The 12,325-nt window shown below is 33.8% G+C and overlaps 1 protein-coding gene across 2 annotated transcripts in view; it reads left to right on the forward strand.

The window, feature by feature from the left end:
* Window positions 1-5,058, forward strand: part of LOC145687634 (uncharacterized) — a 29,154-nt gene extending 24,096 nt beyond the window's left edge. For both annotated transcript variants that reach the window (XM_081761099.1, XM_081761100.1), the window contains exon 2: window positions 2,995-5,058. In XM_081761099.1, the coding sequence (XP_081617225.1) occupies window positions 3,058-3,915 (858 nt within the window). In that variant the 5' untranslated portion in view covers window positions 2,995-3,057 and the 3' untranslated portion in view covers window positions 3,916-5,058. The remainder of the gene's footprint in view (window positions 1-2,994) is intronic.
* Window positions 5,059-12,325: the final 7,267 nt, after the last annotated feature.

Here is a 12,325-nt window from a genome sequence, read left to right on the forward strand (position 1 = left end):
AGAACTGAAGGGTACAACAAGAGTAATAAAGCAATTAATTCAAACGAGAAATTCCCATCCAAACTGCTTTTTCATCTTATACTGCTACCATCATGTGGCACATTTCGAAGTAATGGAAAGGAAATAAGAAGTAATTTAAAGTTGACTTTTCTTCAAATGTTTAATTTGAAATAAAACTGCTTGGAAAAACTATTGCATTAAATTACGTAGATGGTTTTTAATATACACACACACACAAAAAAAAAAAAAATCATACCGTTTACTTCAATTCGATTGTTCGGGAGATATAGCAAAATATGATAAGATTGCTATACTCCTTAAAGTGTCGTATTTGTGGGAATGTTTGCATACGATTGTTATTTTCGTTTTATTCTGCAACATGTTCTCGGAAGCGCATAATTATAAGCAATGCGGCAAGCTTTACGAATATTACTATATCTCCGGAACAAATTGAGATAGTCTATCACTTTACTGTAATTAGCGCTATGATCTTCACATTGGAAACCATTTATGAGATTCGATGTGCTAGTTATGCATCGAGTTTTTCAAAATAAATTATTTCGAATAAACTAAATTTTCAATTGTTTCTTACTGTGTTCCCATTTATTCGAAATATGCCATATCGTGATCATAATAGTAGATGCTAAGGTACTTTGAGCATGCGTTTCCCTGTCTGTCAGTACTGTGTTATTACTGTCGTACAGGCCTCCAAAATTTGTGGTACAGTGCAGTCTCCAAAATAATTGCCACAGATAAGTGGTATTACAAATAACATAATATCCAAAAAGACTATGGGAGAGAGAATGTGAGACTCGCTGTCTAGTATTGCACTACTATGAACACTTTAATTTATCTCTCTTACACCAGTCTTCTTCTAACTGAATTGAAAAGTCAATATACTACATAAAATAATAAAAAATATAATACGGGATTATGTCCAATTAGTCCTTCTTTACTGGCTTCTTTCAAAGACTTAAATGCTAGGGGTATGATTATAAATACTCTTACTACATCCGGGTACAGGGAAGATTTTAGTTTAAAGAACGAACCATTGTCTTGATCTTTTATAATATTTTATTCAAAAACTAGATATGAGGAAAAACGAAAAAAAAAAATTCTCCATGAAACGCAGCAAGAAGTCTCGTTTAGAACTCGGAAAACGTGACTTGTGAAGGATCGAACTCAGAACCCATCACTCCCTAACTAGACACAATTATGTGCTAAAATATGCTCTAAGTATTCAGGGTCCTGTGGCATAAGTTTCTCTGCCCTCGCTAGCGGCACAGCTCCATTTAGCCTTTACTTTAAAAACAGTTCCTTGACTCAAACAAAATGCTTGGCCTATCTACACAGGACTCCAGAACTCAAGAGAACCTGTGAGAAAGGGATACCTGACTAAAAAAGTACTACAAGGTGATAGGTTATGTTCATGGGGGGAAAAAACAAGTCTCTTTCATGAAACTATAAACTGGTCCGTAAACTGGACCTAGCCTAACCAAGTCTCTCTCTGCGAGGCAATAAACCGGAAACCAAAAATTAGGCCTCGCCCTAATAAAGGTCTCACTCTAAAAGAGACCAGAACTTATCTCTTTTTCAAGAGATAATCACTGATACAGGATTAGGATCAGGAAAAAAAAAACAATAAACTTTTAAATCGAGAAACGAAGTCCTCGAACCTCGAGGGGCCTCGAAACCAAAACCATTCGAAAATAGAATTCATTAATATGCCTAACCAGGAGATTAAAACATATCTCAAAATATAAAACCTATTTAATACATATCCCCACGTCCCCAGCGGGATTAAAATTCAATAAATTCCCGCTAGAAAACTATTCTTTAGTTATCTACCAAAAAACTCCTATTCCCTATCCTCGGTTATTCCGAAAGACCATCCTACTGTGCCAGCCTTAAACAGCATAGCTTTAAAAAGAATATGGTTGATCCAACAGACATTAGGACCTTCGGTCGAACGTAACCATGTGGTCAGTGGTCCAGAGTGTCAGAAGAACCCCGACCGAGCGAAACAGCTCGGTTTATATACGATTCTGCTCGAAGTGGCAGCATCCATGAACGAAAAGATCCCCAGCTAAAATGGAGAAAGTTCGTTACTAATTTGAAAAAAAAAAAAAAAAAAAAAACGATGCTACTAACCTCCCCCCTTGAAGTTCTAACAGATAATCAGCACGTATCCGGTTCTTAAACTATAGAAACAAATGGAGCAGTGTTTCTAGCTAAGAAGTAAAACTTTAGAAGCACTTTCTCTAAGGTTATATGCAATATATAATAAAAATAAAATTATTATGCAAAAATATATGCAGATAAATTATACAAATTAAATAAATATTGGAACTCCTTATAGACTATATATATATATATATATATATATATATATATATATATATATATATATATATATATATATATATATATATATATATACAGATATCTTTATACAGTTAGCTTATTACAAGTAAGTGGACTGAAAATGTCCACTTACAACTGCATAATCCTTAGTTTGAAACACTGAATAATAATTGTGATAAAATGTTTTACTTAGCGTATAAATTTGAAATGTGTAATAGTCATAAATAATATAGAAAAGTGTAACTTTATGTTGGGCTGGAAAAACTTTTAACCTGGTTGTATCACAGAGAACGTCAACCAATGTTTCCCTGTTGATATTTGCATGACACAAAATTTCACCACATTTATATATTACTTCAAAAGTTACAAGGGCCAATGAAGATAAATGGTCTATCTTGTTTTGCACATTTACATGATACTAGATCTTGTGTTCTAGTTTTTAAGTATATGCAATTACTTTTAAGTTAAGAAAATAGTGTACTTCCGTTTTCTCTCTTTTTTTTTTAAAAAAAAGCAAATTTGCATTTTTAAACATTTTTTTTCAACGAATATATTTATATGTATAACATTTAATTGTGATAAGTAATTCATTATTGGGATATTTACAGTTTTCTTTTACATATTTTCCAGACGATTGCTTTCACATAATTGAGCAGAATATCTCGCTTGTGGATTTCTAGCAACAGTGAAAACATGGATGCTTCTTCTAACGACCCTAACTACAATCCTGATCCAATGTTTTCAAGTGTGTCTGCATCAGATGATGCCAGTCTTACCCTACAGGAAGAAGAGGCTGATGCAGCAGCAGTTCCTTCAACGAGTGCTGGTGCTAGTACCTCCAATTCCGAAGACAGAGGGCGTCCAGAGCATACTGAAGGCCTATGGCGTTTGATTCAAGCATCCAGGTTGGAAGTGCCTCCCCGAAGCCCCGTTTCCTCGAGTCGTTGGAGCGATTCAGAAATTCCAAATCAAGATGATGATGATGATGATGACGACGACGACGATGATGGTGGTAGCTTCGCCTCAGATTCCAGTTTGCCCAGTAATGCTGAGTTTGTGGGCTTTGTCACTTACAGAGATGGCGGATTTAGTAGGTTAATTGACAGAACAGTTGCGAATGTTGATTATGATATTGGCGGAGACATTGCTATTGATTCTGGTAGAAATGCCAATGGTGGTGATGCAGAGGAAGAAGAGGAAGAATCAGAGGGTGCCACTCAACCACAACCAACTTCACAAGAAGTCACTAATGATGAGTCGGATGCTGCAGCTGCGTCTTCAACTGCCGAAGGAAACAATGAAACTGAGAAGAACTCAACGAACGAAAACGAAACACAAAAGGAAGGATGCGCAGGAATGTTGACATTCAAATGTCCAATTTGCTTCGATTCCGTTGAGTACATGGCAAAAAATAATACACCACTAGTAGCACTCACATGTGGGCACATATGCTGCAAACCATGCATGGATATAGTTTTGAAGAAGTATCAACGTTGCCACATCTGTCGAAAAGGTATTTCCAGCAGGAATGTCCATCCGTTGTATTTCTAAACATCAGTTGGCTGTAAGCTTTATTCTAAGCTAAGAGCTATGTTACCATGTTTGAGCTCAGAGCACTGAAGGAACTAATTATATATTAAAAAAAGAAAGCACTTTTGATTATGTTTTATATAAAATAAATCTCGGGTTGTTAATTTTATTTCGAATGCAGACTGTCGTAATGAGCGTAAATATCGTAAACTGCATTATTTGAGTTATACTATCATATGAACTTCTACCAATGCATATATTAAAAAAAAAAAAAAGTGAAATGCATTTCTTTAACTAAAACATTCAATTTTATATATGAACGTCTTCAGCTAATTGCTTTATAATATGTGATATTGGTTATGTGTGTTTTGTTATGAAAAGTGTGGATACGTTGTCTTAGTACATTTAAATAAAAAATTGGCACTCGCATGTGGGCACATAGCCTACACGATGCACTTGTGAAGAACAATCTTTTCTGCTACATCTTGCATTTGAAAGTGCATCTAGTACGTCATGTTAACTGTAAAGGATGAACACTCCATTGTTAACTATCTGGGAGTTTTCAAAACATGTTCCAACTAAGAACATTTGGATAATTAGTTGCATCCATCTTAGTAGAGGTGAAAGAAGAAAACTACTTTATGTCAGATATATATTCTTTAATCTGAAATAAATCCCAGGTTGGTAATGATATTTCGAGTGAAGATTGTCATAATGAGTAACACAACAGCTTAAACTACATTGCAAAATGTCTTGTCTGAGTTGTACTATTATATGATCTATTACTAATGCATGCGTTTAAAAAAATAAGTTGAAATGTATATTTTTTTTAAAAAATCCATTTTTCTATACGAACGCTTTCAGCTAATTGCCTTTGTAATATGTTGTATTTGTTGCCTCTGTTTTGTTACGAAAAATCTAGTCTATGCTGAAAATAATGTGCCACTTGTGGCACTCACATATGGACACATGTCCCGCATGATGCACTTGTGAAGGATAATCATTTCTGATGCATCTCGCATTTGAAAGTGCATCAAGTACGTTATGTTAACTATAAATGATATACTCCCCATTGTTAACTGTATCGGAGCTCTCAATATACGTTCCAACTAAGAACATTTGGAACATAATTAGTCGCATACATCTTAGAGGAGATGAAAGAAGAAGTTGTGGTATATATATATATATATATATATATATATATATATATATATATATATATATATATATATATATAATCTGAAATAAATCTCAGGTTGGTAATATAAATTCGAATTCAGATTGTACTAATGAGTAACAAAACAGTGCAAATTTCATTCAAAGAGGTCTAGCATGAGTTGAAATTTTTATTATCATATTAATGTCTATTAATGTATAAACGAGAAAAAAAATGTTTACTTTTTTGCCACTGAAGCATTCCATTTCATGCCGAAGTTCTTTCAGTGATTTTTTTCTTGTAATATGTAATAATTATCATGCGTACATTGTTATGAAAAGAAAACATGGAAAGTAATGAATTGTAATTCTTTGTTACGCTAATTGTCAAAATTTGCAGTTGTAAAACAAAAATATTTGGAAGTTTTGAATATTTTGTAAGTCAATGTAAAATTTTAGAAAAGTCATTAAAAATAAATAATAATTGGCTACAGAAAAATAAATAGTAAGGTTTCATTTATTTCGTAAACAGCTTTAGAATAATTTGTTTTTTGAAGTTTAGCCACAAAGGCTATGTGAACGGTTTAAAATTGCAGTGGGGTAAGTCACTTTTTCTTAAAAAGAAAACTGAGAGACAGAAACCAGATCTAGACAAGTTAAGTTTGAGCTTCATTCAACCGCCAACAAGTAACACATACTCCAGTGCAAATTAAGTTGATAAAGGAAATAGCACTTACATGGTTGTAACTTTATGTCGTCCATATGAGACATGGGCCCAAGAGAATGGAACACCATGCACTTTCATCAGGAAACGAATCCAGGTCTTCTGCACGTTAACAACATCAACATTAGATAAATCTAAACAACAGAAGAGAATGCTAGTTTATGTTTCATTGTATCATGCAAGCAATATTCTAACGAATTAAAATTATGCTTAGCATGAGTGTCATCCTTAAATCTCCCAAGGATTATTAAATTTATGAAAATGTATATCGTCGGCGTGTATATATAAATCGTTGGATACAAAACTGACCACTTCAAGAGAAACAAAAAGAAAAATGTGCTCTCGCATCATTTACATAATTAAGAAGTGATTTTTTTTTCTTTTTTACGATTTCAGCATTTTCCCATTCTTTAGTTTAAAAGTCACAAGTGCATAAATAATCCATCTTGGATATATTGAACCGATCAAAAGTATTTAGCCGCTAAACTGGTGTAACCTAACGAGAAGAGTTAAACCAGGTCTAAAAGTAAAAATAAATTAAATTTCTAGTTTTAATGTTCTATTTTTGTTTCATTAGGTTAAAGGAGAGGAATGACTAACGTAGAATGAGAATGTAAGAGAAAACGAGAGAATCCCGAGACAACCCACGAATACGATGTCCTACAACATAAACTCATTTGAATTGGAATCGATCCGGGAACTTTTAAGATTAGAGGTAAGCGTTTTACACTGAACCACCAAGCCCAATCACAATACTAAAAATAAGTTTGGAATTTACGACATATATTCCTGTATTCTTGTCAATCTACACATTTTTTTTTTTTTTTTTTTTTTTTGACGGAGAGGTAATTGGAAGTGGTCACAAAACATAAATAGTACCAAATGTTACCGGAGCGTATTGATACCTCGACCTCATCCTTTGTATAAGGATGTAAGAGAAAATAACAATGAATGGGACACATTCTGTTTATGTTAGATTTTGTTCATTTCAGAAACAAACTAACAAAAATATTTTACAGCCCATTACATATGTACACCAAGAATATATAATATGTTTAGAAGGCGTACATAATATGCTATTTGCAGAGTACAACATGCTATTTGTTCAATAAATCAGGATGTAATATGTTTGAAAATTATTTGCATATGCAAATTAGATCTCATATGATTCATTTTTTTTTTTATTTAAATACATTCCTATAGACACTACTGACAGAGACAATTTTTAACACTTTGTTTACTTTTGTACAAAGAATCGCAGGTAGTGGCGGACTTAACTTTTGCGCCGCCCAGAGGCACGATTCGGCCGACCGCCCCTTTGTGTTTCGTGAATATAGGAAACGTCTCAACGTAATAGGCGATTTTTAATTTTCCGTCATTGGCACGGTTTTATTCATGCCTTTTTCCAAGAAAGGGATAGTGAAATAAATTGCATTGAATATTCATTAATACGTTTTGAGACGAAGAAAACATATTTCGCCATTTACGCGAGAGTGAATATGAATAGCATAAATTAATGAGTGGACGCTTGGCAAAATTCGATTAAAATTGAAACAAAATGATACAAAATACATCTCCGACATCATAAGAATGTTTGATTTCCTGTTACTAAAGAGAAACTAGCATTATCTCAAGGTGACCCTACCCCTGTAATTAAGAAATTTGTTTAAATTTATTTTAATTTCCCTACTCTTTACGCTCCTATTATTTTCCATATATATATATATATATATATATATATATATATATATATATATATATATATATATATACGTTTCAAAAAATATCCTAAAATAATCACAAAACATCAAAAACTGTGCAGTAAGACTGATAAATTTTACAACTTTATTGTGCTTTCTGCAGACTCAAAGTAGACTACAACTACTAGACAGTAAGACCATCGTACCACCTACGTCACAAAATGTGACGTTGCTTTATTCACTTCGTGGCTAGGAACTATAGGCTGGCACGGAATATTTCATTAATTAATTTTAAAAATAATTAAACCCTCCAAATTAAATTAAATTGAGCGTCACATTCATAAACTGTAAGCACCAATGTTCCTATAATTTATTAATAAAAAAAATCCTTTCGGCTGCCGCCCCTCAATGGCTGCGCCCCTAGGCACGTGCCTAGTGTACTTACTGGCAAGTCCGCCACTGATCGCAGGTTTGATCTGAACTTATGACAATTTTTCTTTCTTTCTTTTGATTCATTGTTTCCTATTTGCTCATCACCAATCATGCACATTTATGATAATATTATTATGTTTACACGTTATAACGTTTTAGATTATTTTATTTTGTTTTTTAGTTTTAAACAAATAAAGATCAATACCCACACCGAGACTCGATTTCCTGCCTCTGTTCTCAAAGGTTTTAATTTAGCCACTTGATATCGCTGTATTATTGTGAAGGCATCTCTGGAGCTTTGGGGTCACGGGTTCGATCCCAACCCCCGCCAAGTGAAATTTGTGGTGGACAAACACCGTGTGCGTAGGTTTTCTCGGAGTTCTCCAATTTGCTCCCACTTTCTTCATTCCCCCATTTCATTCATTACTCATAATCACCGTCTCATTTAACCTAACCGGCATAACTATGGGCTGTAAAACTCAAGGATTTCATTTCATTTTTTTTTTTTTTTTTTTTTTTTATTGTAAAGGATGTTCATTCCTTTCGATGGGAGTATTCTATGCAAAATTATGGAAATTCAGAGGACACACACACACACAAAAGAAAGTATGATCTTGTGTATAAGAAAGCTGCTGCTTGTAGTAAATCATGCTACCTCAGGATGGGAGAAAACAAGCATACAGGAGGAAGTAGAACCTGAATATACGAAGCCTGTCATCCATGTACAGCTTTTGGAATTTGGTAGGCAATTGCCAAAATTCAGAAGACACGCTAATGTGAAAGCTAAGATGAAGAAACAGCTTTCGTGGCATTTATCAAGTGAAAGTCCCGGTGTGACATAAAATCTTGCTGAATAAAGAAAGATGTAGTTTCTTGTCTCTCTCTTTCAGAAAGCAAAAGTAAGTGTGCTCATCGATTCAACTGTAATTATACAATACCAGATATGAGAAAAATAATTTTAAAAAAAGTATTCAGTGCTCTATGATAAACGCATAACTTACTTTTTTTTCTTTTACTACAAGGAATAATGCCAAACATAAAAAACATAGTTTTTTTTAAGAAATGGAGACAAAGTGCAGAAGAGCTTGAATTAAATCTGGCAGTTCAATTTAATTTGATTTAATTTAAGTTTAGCGTCCATTTCAGTAGTGAGGTTATATGACACCCGGACATATAGTTTAACACGAAATCAGAACCACATGAACTTCTGCGAGGAATCAAACCGGGTCTTTCAAATATAATTTCGAACGTGTGTGTACGCAAAGCGCGAATTAACAACTTTACTAATATGACTAATAATAATAATAATAATAATAATAATAATAATAATAATAATAATAATAATAATAATAATAATAATAATAATAATAATAATAATAATAATAATAATAATAAGTCTGTGGGGAAGTTTGCTTGTTTCGGGAGGAGCTTTGGTAACTTTATTCCTGGAAATGTGAAAATTCTGTAAGGTTTTTCATTTAATTTCATATAGTAAATAAATTTTCGGGGGGCTTAAGCGCGGAAGCCGCACGTAAATACGCCACTGGATGCAAGTAACAAACGCTTATCCAAGAATTTTGACAGCTAACTGTAAGAATGTACCTTCTTCCTCTACCAATCCATTTTCAAATATGTAGGAAATGAAAACAGCAACTGAGGAGGAAATTCCTTAATCTCCCCCTGCAAATCCCAGACAGGAGAAAGTATGAACTGCACGTCAAAATACTTGTAATGGAACAAAATGGGAATATTCCATTAATTCATATTAAGTGCTGTCTTCATGTAAATATGTGTTGAATAATAATAATAATAATAATAATAATAATAATAATAATAATAATAATAATAATAATAATAATAATAATAATAATAATAATAATAATAGAGTATTTGCCCTCTACTTTTGCTTATATATTCATTCTTTCTTGTTAAATTAAAGAAAACAACAGAAACCTACTATCTATGCATGTACATAAAGTCAGCACTGAACAGTGTTAGAGATACAGCTAAGAAAATTATTTAAAATAAATAGATTTGGTAGGTCTTTTTTGTTTATCTCAATAAGGAAAATAGAATTCTGACTGTGATTTTAAATATTTTATGATACATTAAATGTTAGTTGTGTTATTAGTTTGTCGGGCCTACCCAACTTGTGAGATTGCGCTTCGCCACTGAGTAAATCGTTTCTACTTCGTGTGTTTACCGCATTTAAGTCTTGCAGTAGCAAATAATTTTCAGACTCATTGTTGGCTAAGCTGAACAACTTCATATCGTCAGCATATAACAGAATATTAGATTGTTTTCGAGAGATCAACTAAAACTAAAGAAAATAAGAGGGGGGGGGGGGCAGGGTAATTCTTGAAGTATCCATATATATATATATTTTTTTTTACATGATAGTGTACAGGTCCAATTTTAACTTTGTATGTTGTATTTGGCATATAGCTTTCAAATTAGCTGTTGTGCAAAAGTGATAAAAAAAATATTCGAAAACTTGCTACAAATATTCTTATGACTGACGGAATCAAAAACTTTGCAAATATTACATCGACTTCCAATGTATTTTTCAATGCGTGATAGGTAAAGTTTGTAAATATATTAGATTTGTTACAATTGAATTTTCCTTATATATATATATATATATATATATATATATATATATATATATATATATATATAAAACATGTTGAGATTCACTTAAGATATTTCTTACATTAAAATATGTATGATTACTTCAAATATCTTCGAGAATGTGTTGAAAAAAGTTATTGATTTGAACTTGCTGGCATTCTGTTTATCACTTGATTTATATATTGTAAGACTTATATATACTTGCTTCCACATTGAAGGATATACACCTGTATGTAATTAAACATTAAATAATTGCCAAACTAATTGAAAGTTCAGTTGCACAAGCTTTTATTACATAATAAACAAAATATTATCCATATCTGGAGTGTTGTTTGGTTTAATTTGATAATTCCTTTCACTACATCCATAAATGTAACCAAGAAAGTTCTGTCGCTTTTCACCCACCATCTTCGAATATCGATATTCCACCTAAGTCGTACCTGGAAAATCAAAACTAGTTCACACCAGCATCGACGACCTTCTACCAACGTTCTGGAAGGCCATTGATTCCTCCGCGGTAGAACTTGGTGGGCCGTGAAGGGAAGAATGTATCAAGTGCATTTTGCACCTCTACTAGGGATTTGAACTGGCGTTCTCTAAGGTGATTGTCCAAGGAATGGAACAAGCGGCAATCGGACAGTGCAATGTCTGAGAAGTATGGTGGGTGAATAGTGTTTCCCATCTAAGACATAATGGAATGGTGTTCCCGGTCATTCTAGTCACGTGGGGCTTAATGTTTTCATGTAATAGGAGGATCTCTTTACGATTCAGAAGTGCTGGCGCCAGAGTTTTGAGTTTTTTTTTCTTGAACACGGCTCTACTGCTGACAGTATACATTTGCATTGATTCTCTGACCAGCTGGTAGCAGTTATTGATGCATGATGCCGCGAGCAGTTACTTAAACATACAGGAGGACTTTCTTCTGGTAAAGCGCTGGTTTCGGCTGTTTTGGAACCGGTTCATGGGATGCTAACTAATGACGATGGTGCCCTGGAGCTTCGTAGAGAACCCACTTCTTATCACATGTTAGCACCCTGTCCAGAAATGGCCCCTTCCTCAAACGAGACAGGAAAGAAATATACACTAACGTTGCCTTCTGGAGCGGGGTCAAATTTTGTGGAACCCATCGTCCCAACTTGTAGTGCTTCCCAAGTTGATGGAGGTGCTGCCGAATGGTCTTTCCGCTCATTCTGAATTGTAATCTCAGTTCCTCACATGTCTGACCACTGTTTGCCTCAATTGCTGTCTGAAGATCTTAATTTTGTATGTCTTGGTCTTCCGGCACGTGGTGCGTCTTCGAGTGTTTCATCACTGTTCTTAAATTTGTTAAGCCACATCTGTTATGGGGTTCATGTTCACGACAGCCTCATCAAAGGCCTTGCAACCGCTTTCCGGATCTGCCCCTCTGGTGTCCCACCAACGAGTACTTTCAGGAGATCTGAATTTACCTTGTTAAGCCATCAAACAACATTAGCAAAAAGGGAATGCAGAACTTTTTTTCCGGATTGCCGTCAGGTCTCAACAATGAGATGAGCATCAAGGGAAGAGAGGTTCGAATTACTCATTTAGAAATACTCACGGACATCCAAGTGACCGCTCAGATCACGACATACAAAAATATCATTATACATGCAACGAAAACACATTAAATAAAATGATACTATGTTTATTTATTAAATGCATTATGTGTGAAGAAAGAAAAATGTAGAAGAAAAACAATCACAACACTGAACACTGATATGGGTATAGACACATGACTATTTACACAAACAAAATTGCACTTCAAATT

This window comes from Thermobia domestica, chromosome 6 (genome assembly GCF_964235325.1).
Source record: "Thermobia domestica chromosome 6, izTheDome1.hap1.1, whole genome shotgun sequence".
Lineage (NCBI taxonomy): Eukaryota > Metazoa > Arthropoda > Insecta > Zygentoma > Lepismatidae > Thermobia > Thermobia domestica.